The sequence below is a fragment of the Diceros bicornis genome, chromosome 6 (assembly GCF_020826845.1).
Source record: "Diceros bicornis minor isolate mBicDic1 chromosome 6, mDicBic1.mat.cur, whole genome shotgun sequence".
Lineage (NCBI taxonomy): Eukaryota > Metazoa > Chordata > Mammalia > Perissodactyla > Rhinocerotidae > Diceros > Diceros bicornis.
In genome coordinates, this window is record NC_080745.1 from 84,463,886 (window position 1) to 84,482,517 (window position 18,632).

General features: G+C 45.5%; 1 protein-coding gene across 2 annotated transcripts in view; it reads left to right on the forward strand.

Moving 5' to 3' along the window:
• TACC2 (transforming acidic coiled-coil containing protein 2) overlaps positions 1-18,632 on the forward strand; it is a 202,873-nt gene that overhangs the window by 12,762 nt on the left and 171,479 nt on the right. For both annotated transcript variants that reach the window (XM_058544173.1, XM_058544170.1), the window contains exon 2: positions 4,748-4,842. In XM_058544173.1, coding sequence (XP_058400156.1) covers positions 4,748-4,842 — 95 coding nt within the window. The remainder of the gene's footprint in view (positions 1-4,747; positions 4,843-18,632) is intronic.

Consider the following 18,632-nt stretch of genomic DNA (forward strand, 5'->3'; position numbering starts at 1 on the left):
AGTCAGTTTGTCATGTGGAGGATTGCCAGTGCTTCTCCAGCCTGCTCTTTGGAAGTGGAAGGGTAACTTTAGAAACTTACGCTGTTTTGCAGTGACGTCTGTTGACACAACAGACCCCTTGAAGTCCTGTATGCAGCAGGGCTTACTACCATTGCTGGGAGGGGGAAACTGGATGGAGGACTCCAAGAAAGACCCCGGAGGAAACGTGGCAACAGTGAGAGCTCTGAGGGCTGCTATGCTCCCCCCCCCCCCCCCCCCCCCGGTTTGCAGAAGTAGCTACCAGACTAAGCAGGAATAGTCTATTTTTCAAACATTCAACAAATATTTATGCACTGCCCGTCTGTGCCAGGTGCTATTCTGGGCATTGAATCTAGGCTCCTGTACCACGTTATTCATAAATGTCCAGTTGTTTTAGTTACTTGGTGCATGGCAGGAAGATGGCAGGGATCATAGGCCACTATTTACACTGTCTGGTGAGGCAGCATAAGGTAGGGCTCAGAAACACAGGCTCTGGACTCCAACCTGCTGGGTCCAAGTCCTGGCTCCACCACTTCCAAGCTGTGTGACCTCGGGCAAGTGGCTTGACCTCTCTGTGCTAAGTGATCTTATCTGTAAACTAGGGTTGTTGTAAGGATTGAATGAGTTTAAATATGTAAAGCACTTAAAGGAACAGTACTTGGCACATAGGAAGTGTCCATAGTAATAAGTTTGCTATTATTTTTATAGCAGAAAAAGTGCTATGTAGGTGTTGGGTGCTATTATTATTGTGGAAAGAGCATTGGACTTAAAGGCAGAAGACCTGGCCGAGCCACGTAACCCTCTGTTTCTCATCTGGAAAATGGAAAACATTATTTTACCTGCCTGCTTAGCTCACAGGGGTTTTGTAAGAATCAGATGGATGTCAAAGCACTTTGAAAAGTGCAATGTGCCATTCCTGCGGATGGTGTTATGGCTTTTATTTTAACTCCATCCAGATATGTTTTTGTTGGAAGGAACAGGTATTCTTTTTGCAGATTAGCTTTTTATTATGAGCAGGGGCGGGGCTGAAAAGGCAGAAAGGCTGACCTTTTTTTCTTCTTCAAAGACCAATCTGAGCCCCTGTTATATTTCCTTTGCCTGAGGAAACTTAGCCCGCGGTCTCTTTTTTCTCCTTTAGTTAGACAAAGATCTGTCTCCTCATTCCATCTGTTGTTTGCATCTGTCTGGGCTGTTAGACATGTCAACGTCTTTCCAGAATTACTTTAAAGTAACCTTGATCATGGAAGAAAGGGCAGGAGATTTATCTGTTAATTTATTTGCAGAATAATTCACCGCAGATCATGTGGTGATCGAAAGGGAGGCCCGGCTGCAGAATGTGTTTGCAGCTGAGGCCTGCATGACAGTCAGACACGTAGGAATTGGGTTACTATTTTAAAAAGTCACTCATTCTCTATTGTGATTCTTGAGTTATCATAGTAAAATTTTTAAATCGTGCATCCGAAAGTAGTACTATAAAGAACGTTCCTCAGAAGAATCAGGGACACTTTGGAGTTTGAATTTACGGTGATTTAAAGTTTGTACTGTCTTGATAGGAATGGTTGTCATCATGGATTCACAGATCAGGAGACTGAGGCCCCTAGGACAGGGCAGGGCTCTCAATCCAGAGAATGATTCAGCCAGCATGGAGGGCAACCCAGCCCGGGGTCAGCAGTCCTCTTCGTAGGTGAGGAATCAGCCCCAGCTCACTCTGCCTCCTTCAGCACTTCCCCAATGAAGGGATCAAACAGACGTGCCTTTTCCTGGCTCTGGGTCAGAGAGAATTGGGGCCATCCAGACTCCGCTGCTGTGTGATCTGGGCCAAGTTACTCAACCTCTCAAAGCTTCGCTCTAAACGGGGATACGAATAGCATCTTCCTCATAAAGTTGTTGTGCAGATTCAATGACACGGTTTATGGACAGCTACTGGCCCAATGCCCAGCACCTCGTAAGTGCTCAATAAACAGAAGCAGTTATTACTGTTGTTGTGTTGTTGTTTTCCCCCACATTCTGTCTCAGCAAGAGTGAATGGATACTTTCTAACTGTAGTTTCCTGTTCACTGGGACTCACGGGCCCCTGAGAGTTGAGGCATCTTGTATGTATTTACCTGGACACAACTGGGTGAACACCAGCAGCCAACGGCACAGAGAAATGCACCAGATGGGGGAAACATAGCTGAAGCTAGTTGTTCTTCAGGCTGTGTCTGAAGGTCAAGGGCTACAGCCCACCCAACAGAAGAGTCAAGGTCTCAAGGAGACCCCCAGGTTCAGATTGGGCAGATCATTTGCACCCAAATGTCCCATGGAAGCTCCAAAATTAACTTACAACAACCCCAACCTGGAGGATGATCGCGGTGGGTGGGTGGGGATCCTCCTTCCTGGGGGTCCTGGGTCTCCTCCTTGGGTGCCCCGTGTTTGCCTCTCCGTGGTCACAGCACTGTCTCCCTAGACTGTGAGCAACTCTGGGGACGGGGTGGAGCCTTACTCATTGTTGTAGCCCCCACTTCTAGCACTGGTTCCGGTGCGTGGTAGGCTTTAGGTGAATGTTTCTTAGGTGATTGAATGAATCAACAAATCCATGAATAAAACATTACATTTTGGAAGGTCTGGGTGACATGAGAGATTTATCAAATGATCTGGCTGCATCAGGGTACGTAGGCACCACTGGCAAACTGTTGGGTTCAGGAGAAGCCTTTTGCACCTCCGGTTGCCACCTTGAATGGGCAGGACCAGGCTGGGTCTCTCTCTGGGGTCATGTGGGAGAGCAGTGTCCCCTGAGGGGAGAGCGAAGATTTCCAGCAACAAAGAGCAGGGAGCCCGGGGGAGCCCCGTGAAGCCCGGAGGAGCTCTTCCTGCCCGGGTCCTGGTGCTACCTCCCCTGAATTCCCCACACGATGGAGCTCCTCCAGGACAGAACCGGGAGTCATGGGGCTTGGTTTCTCCCAAGGCTCCAACAGCCACATGCCTGGGTCTGAGCTGCGTCCACTGGAGGAAAGGGAAGCTTTGCTAATTCACGCAAAGACGCTGTCTGCTCACAAGCCACGCACCCGCCCGGAGGAGCGCCACCTTCTACTTTTCACAAAGGCACCCTCCAGGGGAGGGGCCCCCCAGCCCTGAGAATTTGGATCATCTGCTAGATTCAAGCAAGGTGGAAAGAAACTGTCCTCAAAAGTGAGTTCCACGGAACACTAGCTCTATGAGACGTTAACAGGCGGCACATGAACAAAGGGTCCTGCGGTCAAGAAACTTGGGGAAACTCTGAATTCAAGTTCAATGTTATTTTATTGGAGAACTTCTCAGAACCTTTAATGCTAACGTGCATCATGAATTTCCAAAAGACGACGGTATAATGTAGCACTTCTTAAACTTATTTGACCATAGAACACTTTGTTTCCCTCAAAATTTGTCTGGTCATCTATGGAATGTACTCTTTTGGTTGCAAGTGACAGAAATCCAACTTGTTCCAGCTCAGGCAGACAGGGATCAAGATCTCACGTAACCTCTGGACGGAGAAGGAAGAATGAGGCTGGACCCCAGGGCCAACTGGAGCCAAGGTCTTGACACCATGAGGACCCTCTCTCTCCGTCTCTCAGCCGAGCTTTTCTCTGCCTGCTGGCTCTAGTCTCTCTTACTGCAGGCTGCCTTCTTCCACGACAGCTAGAAACAAGGCTGCCAGTAACTCGCGCCTTCCTATTCCACGGAACCCACCACCACATGCCTCTCCCTCTGCTTCTTCGGGGAGTTCTGCAGAAGGACCTGGCTTGACCTGAGTCTCGTGCACACTCTGATGGGCAGGGGTGTCGGGATCCATGACTGGCATTTCTGCGAGAACCTCAGGGACGGGGGCTATGGGTGGAACAGTTCTTTAGAAGAAGGCAGGTCTGTCCCCAAAGGAAGGTGTGTGTGTTGTTCCGGGGAGGGGGGGATCAGGGACCCCTTTGTCTGAGAAGACAAAATAAGACCCCCTGGCTTTGGGAAATACTGCTTGGGGTTTATAAAAGCCCTTTCCCCGTTTCTGATTTTTATATTATACTTAAATGAGCATCACTTAAGTTGAGTTTTTAAAACACCTTATTTCTTTCTGTCCTCTGATTTAAAGTTCTGACGGTCCTTTATAATTTTGCATCTTGGATTTAAAAATTGATTAAATAGCAGACAAGCTTATTGTGGGAGTTAAAGAAAAGGTGACCACCTCTCAGAGTGGTTAGGACCTCAAATGGATGGCCCCAAATTTCCAAAGGCTCATCATTTTCTTCCTTCAGTTTTGGGTGTTTTTTTTTCAGGTTTCCAGCTGAATTCTGGTGTGCAAAACTATGGAGGAGGGGAGAAGGAAAATGTGTTTTCATCTAGGTGGTGCCACAAACAAATTGAACACCTTAAGATCTTAAATTAAATATCCCCACTTTCTCCAGGGAGCAGATCACCCCCAAAGTATGACAGGTGTCCCCAGTCGTGGTTTCTTACAAAGACAGTCCTCCAGCTCAGCTGGAATCGCTGGGTCAGCTGTGTTTCTCCCGCCTTAGATGAGAGTGGGGGCCCCGGTTACTTGGCTCATAATTTATCCTCCAAGCATGGCTCAGTGCCAGCACGCGGTGGGAGCTCGGTTGGATGATAAAGCAAATGAACAACCTTGCCCTGGGATGTTGTGGTTAGTGGCCCATTGATAAGTGTTTTTGTGTTTTCAGAGACTCCTATTTGATTTCTTTTCCAATTTCTCTTTCCTCTGGCTCAGAGGCCAAGATCCGTGCAACCACCTGGGAACAGTCCAAATGTAAAAAGGAAGCCAGAGAAGAAGCCCGGAAGCACTGACCGTGGAGACCTGCCCAGGTAGGAGCCAGGTTTGGAGGACTGACACGGCCGAGGCGTGGCCAGCGCACTGCTGCTCTGCATTTGTTTGCTCCATTTGCTTTGGAAGATTTACCCTAAAAAACACGATCAGTGGCGAGATGTTCGAAGCAGTGGTTCATAGACCTCTTTGTGATTGCCTAGACCTGCATGATTGGAAAATTAATATGTTTGTCTGCCCAAAGATGAAATTAGTAATTACAAGCCCCCATTCCAGCAACACTCCAGGTGATTTATCTTCGTTGTCAGAACTTACAGTGAAAACAATCAAGGCTGCCAAGGGGCTTATCAGGGGCGTCTAATCCGTGGTTAAGTTGGGGTCTGTAGTCCAGCACGGTAGCCAGTGTGGGCACTGGATGATGAGACAGAGGATTCAAAGAACAGTTACTAAAGTGACCACACCCTCAGTGCCAGGGAGGCTGGTGGATGAATTTCAGAAACTAACAAGGCCACACTGTTGCAGTGGAACGTGGCCAGTGCAGGTGTGGCCCATCTGTCAGTGGCTCCTCGCTCCTCGTCATGACCCACAGTCAGGTCCTGGTTTCCCTGCCGTGGCTACTGGGAAGAAGCCCAACAGACTCTTCCCGCCTATTGCTCAGCACCCACAGTCTTGGGGGCATCCACAAGCAGAGGGCCAGCAGCCGTGAAAATTCAGTCCCGAGAACGGATACAGGCCAGGAAGGCTGGAGGCAATTAATAAGTGCTTGTGGGTTACGCAGGTGAACAGGCCTTGGATCTGGTTAGAGAAACCCTCCCGAACGGTTGGAGGTCAGCTTCCTGGAGACTGTAATTACAGACCTTAAAAGTGAACAAACAGGAGTTGCAAAGAACAAAAATGCAAAATGAAATGATAGACCTCCCCCCACCACCACCCCCCAATCATAGGTAACAGACTTTGGGTCACCCATGCTTGGCAATAGCTTTTTGCCTTAAGAGTTGAAGCAACATTTTTTGCTTTAGCTTTTGACTGTGGACGGTCATAGGTAAGTAAGAGCGACTCCTGGTGGCGGGAATTTCCACGACTGGCTGGTGTCATTTTTTGGGTGGCTCTGGCTACGTGGTTTCCAGAGGAGGCACTGCGAACCTCTTGGCATGAACATTAGATTTCTTTAGGGAAATGGCGAACAGATGGGGCAGAGTGTTCATTCTGCTGAGGGAATCACAGAATGTGCCTTGAACAGAACAGCACCTTTGGCCTCTGTTCTCTGCAAAAGGGAGGCCTCCTTTGCCTCCCAGAACCCCATGGCTGTTCCATTTTCACAAACTTTTGATCAGGGTCACAAGACAAGTGTTTTAATATTTGACCATAATGAGACTGGGTGACTCATCTAAATTGGCCCTGGATGGTCATGAAACTAACGGATGGATTCCTCTTTTCTGGAATTCTGTGCAAGGGAAGGCCCTACTGGCTGAGTCCCAAGGTCCAGCTCTTCCCTCCCCATCCTCCTGAGGTTCTGGGATCTCTTGCGAGGCTGGGGGCTTACTTGGAGCCTGCTGGAGTCACAGCTGGACTGAGGAGTAACAGTAGCTCAAAGGTCTTTTGTGTCTGGTTCCTCGGCTTTACTCAATTATTATTTTTCCCTTGAAGAAGATTTGCCTCTTATTGGCATGCAAACTGAGCATAGAAGAGGTGGCTTCTAAGAGCAGACCCGAGGAAGCAACTTCCTATTGACAATTAGAAACACAGTTCTCTTCCGTAAACATGAGCATGTCTGTTGTGCAGGGTCCTGGACTTACTAACTCGGAAACTATCAAGTGGTGGCCAGGCTCCTGTTCTCCTGGGGTGACAACGAGTCTGTCGGGGAGTCAGGATGTTTATAGGAAGAGAGGGTGAGCGCGGGCTCCCAGTGTGCTGTTTCGGTGGGGCATGCCCCGGGCATCCACAAGAATGATAATAAGAGCATTCAATTTTCGTTTCACAGATGAGCAGCAGACACTATGCCAAATGCTCTATGCGTACAAAATAAAATTTTATTTTCTTTAAATTAATTCACTTCTGATTCTGCATCCTTTCTCTGCCAGGCTGCTGGGAATGCCCATGTCAGCCATCCTCAGGACCCCCTCTCCTGACCTGGTGTATTGAGGCCATCATCCGTCCCCTCCCCACCCCATCAGCACTGAGATGCCCACTGGTCCAGGCCACGCTGTCCCTCAGGCCCTATGGCCGTGGTTTCATGCCACATTTGGCACGTGGGGATCTTTGGTGAGGCCAGGAGCCCCGTGGCCGTTCCCGTCACCCCTCTGTGCTCATCCCCCAGTAAGCCCGAGGACAGGAAGTAGGGAAGGACTCTCAGACCCTTTCTAAACCCTTTTCCTGCTCTCTTGTCATCCTCAAATGCATTTGCCTTTTCTCTGCCTCGTTGGATAACCAGCATTTTCTCTTCAAAGGATATACTATAAGTTTTTACAAAAGATGGGAAAAGCCATTGACCTCAAACTGTTTCTGTTTTCTATTTGTAAAAACTCCAGAGAGAAAATACAGAAAGGCCTGCAGTGGCTCCTGCTGGACCTGGAGGCAAGGGAGCAAACAGGGAGAAAGGCATACGTTACTATTTCCAAAGAGCGTCCGTCTGCACAGGCGTGATCTCTCCTCTACAGAGGGGGAAACCGAGGCTTGGAGCACTATGTCCTCTATGCCTTAGTGGTAGAAAGCCCATTGTGTTCTCCTCAAGGCTCGTCCTCCTCCTGCACTACGCAAGAACGAGGTTTATACATCCCCAAAGAGGGGAAGTCCTTCATCCAGATAGGGAGTCCCATCAGTTGAACTGCCTTGCTTTCCAGTTGCCACGTGGTGTCGCTGTTGTAACTTAGCCCCGCATAGGCCAAACCCCCGCAGAAGCTGGGAGGTGCCTCCCTGGTGCCATCTCTGAGCAAGACCCTGGTCTCTTGAGGGAGGGTGATACTGCCCACTTAGGACGATGCTTAACCCCAGGCTGTGCCTCTTACTGCTCAGCAACGTCCACCCCTGAGCACAGCTGCCCTGGACACTTGTATCTGGACTGATTCCAGGTCCACCATCCACGAGCCTCTCCCTCCTTGGGTACCAACAACCACGGATGGGCAGCCCTTTCCTTTTGAACCCTCAAAACACAGCGGGTCTTAGCATACCACCTTTCCCCAGATAATGAAGCTATTAGATTGCACCAGAGGAAATGATCGTTTTTGTAGGTAAAAAATTATTGGGTAGTGGCCATTTCCTGTATTTCAATATTGAACTTGCTCATTCTTGCAAGGAAGGCTACAGACAACATTTCAGAGATGATTGACTTTTCTCAGGGAGCGACCCTAAGTAATTCCTAGGCGAATTTCTGGCATCTTTGTCGCTGAAGAAGGAGGAGTGGAAACCCCACAAGCCTGGAGTAATAACCATTATCCACTGGTTCTCAGAGGTGAGCAGGTGTCAGGACCCCCTGCGAGACTGGTTAGCACAGATTGCTGGGCCTTTCCTCCAGAGATTCTGATATGGAGGGCTGGGGTGGGGCCTGAGAATGAGCATTTCTAAGTTCCCAGGCGACGCTGATGCTGCTGGTCCAGGGACCACACTTGAGAGCCGTTGCATTATGCCACACAGCTGTGCGAGTGCCACAGGCTCGGTGCTGTTGGGGTTCAGAAGAGGAAGCCTACCGCAAGGGCCGGATTGGACAAGGAAAGTCTCCTGGCAGGAGGGGGGAACTTCAGCTAAAGGGGACAGCTATAGAGGCCATTCCAGGTAGGGGCAGAGTTCCTGAATCGGACCTCTCTGTGGCTGGGCAGGAAGGGAGCCCAGACCTGGGGGTTGGGTGTTCACTAAATCAAGACTGGAGAAGAGAGGCCAGATCGTGGAGAACTTGGAGGTCAGGTGAGGGGTTGAGATTTTATCTTGCAGGAAAGAGGAAGTTGGGGAAGTGCTTTGTGGTTGGTTGGTTTGTATTTAAACAAGGGTTTATGCATGCAAGGAAAGAGTTCAGAAGATGAAATTAGGGGCTCAGGTTAGTGCACTGGAGGAGGAGGCCGGAAAGACAATAAGGAATGCCTTCTTAGTAGAGGGATGGTGGCTGGGAAGCCACCCCAAGGTAGAACTCACAGAACCTGGTGACGGCCCAGGTGTGGGTGGAGGAGGTGGAGTCAAAGAAGATGCTAAGGTTCCAGGCCAAGAACCTGAAAGGAAGATCCAACATCAGAACCTGAGACATCCACGTGAGAGCTGCTCCAGGAAAACTTCCATCAGTTTTAGACACAGGGAAGGAAGGACCATCAAGTCCACTGGGAACCATGCTGGCCTGGCCTTTAGCTAAGCTGGGCCCTGGCCCCGGGAGGAGTGATGGTTTAATGGGGTGATGGTGGAGCATCGTGGCCCCAAATCCTATGACATCTTCGTGGTGCTTTCAGTCATTTACACAAGTTATTCCCAGACTGGTCGGCTCATTCCAGCGCTTATTTTTGTGACTTATTTAAGAGCATAGAAACAGATCAGGGTGGGGTGAAGGATAGTAAATGAAATCACGTGGAGCAGTGTTTTGCAGTCTCCCCAGATCATATGATTTACCTGGGTGTTGGTTAAATCGATTCGTAGCCCCCATCTTAGTTCTTCGGAATCGGAATCGCTGGATGTGGAGCCTGGAACCTGCGTTTTTAATAAGCACCCTTGGTGATTCTTATGAGCAGGGAAATTAGCGAAATAGTGACCTGTCACCAGGTCCACCTTATCACCAGTTAAAATACCCCGTTTCTTGACCCCTCCCTTGAAGAGTCTGATCCCGTAGATTTGGGGTGAGACCCTAAAATCTGTTTTTAATAAGAAGCCCATGTGATCCTGAAGATAAAGTTTGGGAAACACTGACCCAGGGGTCACCCTCAGGCCAATAACAATAGCTAACTTCTGTCTGCTCTTGTGTGAACTTAAAATTAGGGCTCAGAACTGGGGATAATTAGCATACTTTAAACCCCACCCCCTCCCGTCTCTTGTCTATTTTCTTCTTTCAGCAAATACCTACTGGGCATCTGTTCTGGGCCTGAGGCTGTGCTGGGCGCTAGGGACACAGTCGACAGCAGGAGTCCCAGGGGCTCTGTTCCAGCGGGTAAGGAGGTTGTAGTGAGGAAATCAGACACTTTCAGCTACTATCAGGGCTCTGAAAGATGCCAAACGGGCTGTTGTGATAGAGAAGCAGAGAAGGGGAGTTTAGATTAAATTGGTTGTTCAAAGTGAGGTTCCCCGATTGCAGGTTCAACATCACCTGGGAACTTGTTAGAAGTGCAAAGTCTTGGGCCCCAGCCCAGACTCACTGAATCAGAATCTCTAGGGGAGAGCCCCAGCAATCTGCGTTTAACAAGCCCTCTGGGTGATTCTGATGCACCCTAAAGTTTGAGAACCACTGGATTAGATGGTCAGAGAAGGAGGTGATATTTGAACTGAGTCTAGAATGGCAAAAAGGCGGCAGGCGTGGGATGATCCAAGTAGAGAGACAGGCAGTGCAAAGGGCCTGAGGTGGGAATGAATTTGGTGTGTTAGAAAAACAGGAGGCTGATGAGGTAGAGAGAGGTGGGGAGGAAGAGGGACCAGATCGGCCAGGCTGGGGCCTTGAAGGCCTTGGAGAGGAATCTGGATTTAGGTGACACGAAGGGATTTATGTTTTAACAGGACCTGTCTGGTCGCTGAATGGAGAATGCAAGGGGGCAAGAGTGGAGGCCTGGAGGTCAGAGAAGAGGCCACTGCAGGCCCCTGTCAGGGCGTGGTGGTGCGTTGAGCTGGGGCAGGGATTCTCAACCTAATTGTCATTCTCCACCCCCCCATCAGGAATCTTTATAGACATTTTATTCCTAATCGCCTTCCCCTCCCCAAGAAATTTCAATCTCATAGATATAGTGCATATGTTTATGTACTGTGGTCTTCGGAGGCCCACACTCCATTGTCGTATCTGAGATTTTTTTTGCCTCCCAAGAGCCAGTGTTTGCCCCTCTGGGGATGATGCGGGCCCACTGAGAACGCATGGGCTAAGGTGTAGCCAGGAAGATGGAGAAACTGTGCCGCTTTGAACATTTAAGATATTTGGGAGCTAGAGATGCCAGGGCTTACGGATAGACTGGACTTAGAAGGAGGGAGAGAAGAATCAAGGAAGATTCCTGAAGTTTTGGCTTGAGCAACTGGGTAGACGGGGCCATTTGCTGAGAAGTGAAAAACTGGCTGAATCCGGTATAGTTGCTGAGTTCTGCGGTCACAGACCTAGTGTCTAGAAGTAGAAGTAGGGGTTTGTGGGGAAAGAGGAGAGTTCCGGGCAGAGGGAACAGCTGTAATTATTGTAGATCCACAGGAAACAGAATTTAGGGAGGACTAGACTTTCTAGCCTCTCAAATAGGAAATTTCAGAACTTCTTTAATCTGGGAAATAGTAGATGTAGCTTATTCATTAAGCTCAGCCTCTTGGCTTTTTCAAAAATACAAACTCTTACTTGGAACAAAAATCCCTTGGTGTTTGCGTAGCAGCAGCTTAGGGAAGGGTAGAAAGATGGTTTGAAAAATATGAAAAAGTGGGCTTCAAATGAAAGGCACGGGTGTTTCTTACGCCTTGCCTCCTTCTGTCCTTTGCGGACTAAGTTGGGCCTAAACATACACCTCACCTAGCAGCTCAGTGTGGATGAATGCAGATGACCTGAGAGGCTACATGAGGAAACCGAGGCTCAGAGAGGTTAAGGCACCTGCCCCAGGTCACGGAGACAGAACACGGCATGGTAGGGACTAGAATCCAGCTTGGATGCCACGCCAAGCCCAGGCTCATAGCCATTATGCTGAGATCTCACAGGTGTCTGAAAATATTCATGTCGTGGTCTCCATAATTAGAAAGCAAACCCCAGTCTGTCCTTAAAATTTTATTTCCCTATAAACAAAGTCAGTTCTCAGACCAGAAAAAAAAAAATCTAAAAGATCTGATCTGTTTTATGTGCAGCGGCTGAGGCCAGCTCTTAATGGCTGAGCCCGTGTTTCCTAAGCAGTAGCTTCTGTTCCTCCCAAACAAACTTCTGTGAAGTCCGGGATCTGCTCACACTCGGCAGAGCCAGGGTGTGTCAGGCAGAGCCGGGTGCGGCCTCTGCCCCTCCTCGTCCTGCTTCTGACTCATTATTTACCCCTGGCAGGAAGTAAACACAGAGAGGAGAGTGGGAGGGAGGGAGGGAAGGAGTGAGCTCCCTGACTTTTGACACTGGCTGAAAAAGAAGGTCACGCGCTGAATTAGGTGTGTGTCTGCTTTCTGCTCATCTGGTTTCAACAGAACGTTCAAGGAGAGGAGTATTTTTCCATTCTGAGATAATACCCGTTTATTGTAACAACTTGGAAAATAGAGAAAAGTGGAAGTAGAGGGAAAAAAATCACCAATACTCCCACCATCTACAGACAACTGCTCTTAGTGTTTCCCTCATACTTTCCTCGCTTTTCTAGTTCTTTCTTTATTGATTGTGAGAGAGCTATGTGTGTATATACATATATATTTATATATAAAATATATATTTAAATAATTAATAGACCATTTTTTAGAACAGTTTCAGGTTTACAGAAAAATTGATCAGTACAGAGAGTTCCCATATACCCCTCCTTCCTCCCACAGTTTCCCCTTGTATTAACATTGTGCATTAGTGTGGAACATTTGTTACAATTAATGAACCAATATTGATACATTATTATTAACTAAAATCTATAGTTTACATTGAATTTCACTCTTTGTATTATACAGTCTCTGGGTTTGACAAATGCTTAACATCATGTGTCCACCATTATAGTATCATACAGAATAGTTTCACTTCCTTAACAATCTGTTCTTCACCTGTTCGTCCCTTCCCTCCCTCCCTCCCCTACCAGCCCCTGGCAACCGCTGATCTTTTTACTGTCCCCATAGTTTCTGGTTTTCTATTACCTTTTTTTATTGGTGTAAACTACATACTGTAAGAGTATAAATCTGAGAGCTTGAGGAATGTTTACACTGCTATACGCCTGTGTAATCACACCCAGATTTGGATCTAGATCGTTTCCATCAGGCCAGAACATTCTCTCACGTCCCTTCCCGGTCAATACCCCTGCCCAAGAATAACTATTCTGTCTTCTACTACCATTGATTAGTTTTACCAGTTCTTGAACTTCATATAAATGGGATTAAACAGTAGATATATTTTGGTATTTGGTTTCTTTTATACGCTGCTACTTGTTGATTTTCTTTTTTTTTTATTGTGGTGAAAAACTGCATAGCATAAAATTTCCCATCTTAACCAATTCTAAACACAGTTCAGTGGTATTAAGTATATTCACATTGTTGTGCAACCAATGTTTCTATAGTTTCTTAAGGTAGAAGCTGAGGTCATTGATTTGAGAACCTTTTTGTGTGTGTGGAAGATTAGCCCTGAGCTAACATCCGTTGCCAATGTTCCTCTTTTTTTTTTTTTTTGCTGAGGAAGATTGGCTCTGGGCTAACATCCGTGCCTATCTTCCTCTACTTTATATGGGATGTTGCCACAGCATGGCTTGAAAAGCGAGGAGTCAGTCTGCACCCGGGATCCAAACTTGCGAACCCCGGGCTGCCGAAGTGGAGCACGCGAACTTAACTACTACGCCACCAGGCCGGCCTGAGAACTTCTTTTTTAATACAGGTGTTTCAGGGAATCAAAAGTCACTCTCAGTCCTGCTTTAGCTATAGCTGCATTTAGCTGACACATTTTGATATCTGTGTTTTCATTTTCATTTGGTTCAAATACTTTCTAATTTCCCTTTTAATTCTTCTTTGACTTACGGGCTATTTAGAAGTATATTACTTAATTTCCAAATAGTTGGCATTCTCCAGATATCTTTCTGTTGTTGATTTCTAATTTAATTCCATTGTAGCCACATAATATACTTTGAACAATTTGAATCCTTTAAAATTTATTGAGACTTTTTTTGTGGGTAGAATATGGCCTGTCTTGCAGATGTTCCTTTCGCACTTTAAAAGAATGTTTCTGCCACTATTGGATAGTGTTGAATAAATGTCAATGAGGTCAAGTTGGTTGATAGTGCTGTTCTGATCTTCTGTGTCTGATTTTCTATCTCCTTGTTCAATCAGTTATTGAGAAACGAGTGTGGAAGTATCAGGCTATAGATGTGGATTTGTCCATTTCTCCTTTTATCAGTTTTTATTTCATGTATTTGAAAGCTCTGTTATTAGATAAACTTTTAGAATGTTTATGTCCTCTTGATAAATTAAGCCTTTTATCATTCTGTTGATCTTCTTTACGTAGACAAAATCTACTTTGTCTGATATAATATAGACAGGACAGCTTTCTTTTGCTTAGTATTTTCATGATATATTTTTTTTTTTTTTTTTTTGTGAGGAGATCAGCCCTGTGCTAACATCCGCCAATCCTCCTCTTTTTTTGCCGAGGAAGACGGCCCTGGGCTAACATCCGTGCCCATCCTCCTCCACCCTATATGGGACGTCGCCACAGCACGGCCTGCCAAAGCAGTGCGTCGGTGTGCGCCCGGGATCCGAACCAGCGAACCCTGGGCCGCCGCAGCGGAGCGCGCACTTAACCGCTTGCGCCACCGGGCCGGCCCCTCATGATATATTTTTTTTGCCTCATTCTCTTACTTCTAACCTGTTTGTGCTTTTTAAGCAAAATTTGAAGTGCTTTTCTTGTAGGCAGCATATTGTTGAGTCTTGCTTTTGTAATCCACTATGAACATCCTTGCTTTTTAATTGGAGTGTTTACAACATTTATGTTTAATGTGATTATTATTATGGTTGGTTTCAATGTACAGTCTTGTTGTTTGTTTTCTCTGTCTCTTTTTCTTCCTTTTTTCCTGTATTTTTTGCCTTCCTTTGGAAAAATTCATTATTTTTATTATTCTACCTTATCTCCCTTTTGACTTGTTAGCCACAACTACTTATGATTTTTTAGATGGTTGCTTTAGGATCTGTATCGTACATCTTTAATGTATCACAACCTACTTTCAAGTGATATTGTACCATCTCATGTATGTTGACGAGTCTTACAACAGTGTACCTCTATTTCTCCCCTTTTAGCCTTTGTGCTATTGTTGTCATACATTTTACTTCTATATATATAACACATCCCACAATATATGTTATTTTTGCTTTACATAGCCAATTATCTTTTTTTTGTTGTTATGTCTTTATGTCTGCTACTGAAGCATTTAAATGTTTCAGTAATATTTTGATGTTTTCCAGTTTACATATGAGGCAAAGCCTCATATGAAAGGTAGTCCATATGGCAGAATATTAACAACTGTTGAATATACATGGGCATATACAGGTGTTTAATATTCTTTCAACTTTTTCTATGTTAGAAAAATTATCTTTTAAAAGAGATTTAAATAGTAAGGAAAAAAGGCTTTATATTTACATGTATAGTTACCATTTCTGGTGTTCTTTATTCTTTTGTGTAGATCTCAATTGCCATTTGGTATTATTTTCTTTTGGCTTGAGGGACTTCCTTCAACATTTCTTAAAATATAAGTCTGCTGATGATTAATTCTTTTAGCTTTTGTATGTCTGAAAAAATCTTTATTTCATCTGTATTTTAATAATTTTTTTTCCCCCAAAGCCCCAGTAGATAGTTGTATGTCATAGCTGCACATCCTTCTAGTTGCTGTATGTGGGACACGGCCTCAGCATGGCCGGAGAAGCGGTGCATTGGTGCGCGCCCGGGGTCCGAACCCCGGGCCACCAGCAGCAGAGCACGCGCACTTAACCGCTAAGCCACGGGACTGGCCCTTCACCTGTATTTTAGAAATATATTTTTGCTGGGCAAAGAGTTCTAGGTAGGTGGGTTTTTTTTTTTTTTTTTTTCTTTTACTACTTTAAAGACATTGCCCCACTGTGTTCTAGCCTGCATGGTTTCCAACAAAAAAATCTGTGTCTTCCTTATTTTTGTTCTGTCTTTTTTTTCCTCTGGATGCTTTTAATATTTTTCACTGTTTTTCAGCAGATTGGTTATGAAATGCCTTAGTGTAAGTTTCTTTCTGTTTCTTGTTCTTGGAGTTAGTTAGATTCTTGGATCTATGGGTTTATAGTTTACATCATATTTGGAAAATTTTCAGCCATTATTTCTTCAAATAGTTTTTTAAATCTCTCTTTCCTTTGGGGACTCCAATTACACATATACTCAGCTGACTGAAGTTATCCCACAGCTCATTGACACTCTGTTTATTTGTTTTTTTTTTTTAAGTTTTTTTATCTCTGTGTTTCATTTTGGAGAGTTTCTCTTGCTATGTATTCAGTTCACTAATCTTTTTCTCTGTAATGACTAATCTATTATTAATCTCACTCGGTGTGTTTTTCATTTTAGACATTATAGTTTTCATTTCCAGATTTAGGTTTGATTTGGGTCTTTTTTATCATGTCTGCACTTAACATGCTCAATCTTTCCTCAAGCCTCCTGAACATATGGAATAGAGTTATAATTCTTTTTAAAAAGTCCTCGTGTACTAAGTCTATCACCTGCGTGATTTCTGGGTTGCCTTTGATTGAGTTTTCTATTCATTGTGGGTCATGTTTTCCTGCTTCTTTGCATGCCAGACACTGTGGACTTTATGCTTTTGGATTCTGGATATTTTTGTATTCCTATAAATATTCTTGAACTTTGCTCTTTGATGCAATTAAGTTATTTGAAACAGTTTAATTCTTCTGAGTCTTGCTTTTAAGCTTTGTTAGGTGGGACCAGAGCAGCTTAGGGTTAATATTCTCCACTACTGAGGCAAGACTCTTCTTAGTATTTTAACAGATGTCCCATGAACTATGATATTTTCCACTCTGGCTGGTGGGAATAGGAACTGTTCCCAGCCGTGTGGTAGCTTCAAGGATTCTTCCCTATGAAGCTTTCAAGTGGTCTGTACCCAGTCTCAGGTGGTTTCCTTACATATACCTGCTGATCTGTACTTTGCAGATCTCTGGAGTTCTCCTTTGTCCAGGTTTCTCTTCTCTGGTACTCTGCCTGGGGAACTCCAGCTGCCTTGGTCTCCCCAGACGCCCAGCTCCATCTCCTGGAGGCAAGGAGACAGTCTGGCTCCAGCTGGGTCCCCCGCCCTGTGCCGCTTCCTCCAGGCCTCAAGCTGGGGCAAGAGCAGCACTTACGCCGTTGGCTGTCCTCTCCAGGGATCACCATCCTTCGTATCCCATGTCTCCTGCAGTAGCCAATCCCTTCATGGGCCCAAGCGCCTGTGGTTGTTAATAATTCTTTACATGACACTTTCCAACACAGGCTCTCCGAAAACACCAAAAAGCCTCTGTATCGAGTTTCTTTTTCTGGCTTTAAATCGAAATGCAGCAAAACACCTGGCATTTATTTTGGGAGAGATGTGGAGGCTCTTCTAGAAAAAAAATAATAAGAGAGAGGATGCCATGGGCAAGAATTGATTTTCTTTTCTGAAGAGCAGCTTGTATTACAGACACTTGCAGTCTCTTATCTTTTTATGGCCTCAAATGCCGACTTTGACAACAGCTAATCTTGCCAAATGCGTCCCTGCAGCTGCGTTAGTGCTGGGAAGGAGCTGGAATGGTTTTTTGTTTGTTTCTTTCTTTTGGTGAGGAAGATTAGCCCTGAGCTAACATCTGTTTTCAATCCTCCTCTTTTTGCTGAGGAAGACTGGCCCTGGGCTAACATCCGTGACCATCTTCCTCTACTTTATATGTGAGACGCTGCCACAGCATGGCTTGATAAGTGATGCGTAGGTCTGTGCTCGGGATCTGAACCTGCGAACCCTGCCACCGAAGTGGAGTGTGCAAACTTAACCACTACACCACCGGGCCGGCCCCTGGAATGGTTTTTATGTCTTTAACATTGAACTAGCTTGGCCCCGGTGATGTTGACTCATTGACTCCCCCCAACAACCCCCATTAAGGTCAATGGGATGACAGAGAGGCAAATCTCAATGAAATAGGCTGGTGACTGGGACTTATTCTCAAAAGAAACCCTTAATCACATTTTTGAGCTCAGTACACATGAGCTCAGTCTCATGTAGGTGACACTGGTGACATCTTACTGTTAAGAGGATGTCCCAAATTCTCTGAAAGATTTTTCAGTCATCAAGGGAAGATTCCATTATGTTTCCTGCTTTGTATTGTGTTGACTAAGGCAGGAAAATGACTTTAATACACACTAGAAGTCTTATCAAGAAAGAATAAAACAAAAATATGTTCACCACTATTTCTTGTTCAAAATACCCTCACAGTGTCAAAGTAAAATAAAAACTCCCCCATAATCCAAGCACACAAGCAAAACTGTGGTTTGCATTTTTCCATAGATAACTAGTGAGTTTTAACTAAAAATTAAGTAAATCTTCACATTTAGGTAAACATTCTACCAAATTCCTTGATTTGGGTTTACTAACGTTTTCAAGATCTTTCTTTGTTGTGAATAAAGCAAATATCTTCTCTAATGGGATGGTAGTTGTATTTTTGGTATTTGATCATTTAAGAAGCGTCTGAATGATCAGAAGTAATTATGTCAGAAATGCTTTTAAACTAATTGGTATTTTGTCATGACAGTATCTAGATACGTTTGAAGGACGATGACAGACATGAGAGAGACACAGTGTTCTTTCCAGCAGTGGGGGGCGTGTGTGCAACCACCCAGCAGCCCTTTCCAGCAATCAGTCTGGGAACCATAAAATTGGGTCATTCTGTTGCCTTTTAGGACCCCAGGACCCCACAGGAAGGATGCTGAAAAAATTGGTTAGAAGACTGTTTTTGAATTTTCTTTGGAATTCTGTCTCCTGCTCCGCCCCCCCCAACACACAATGCTGAATAATGGATTCTCATG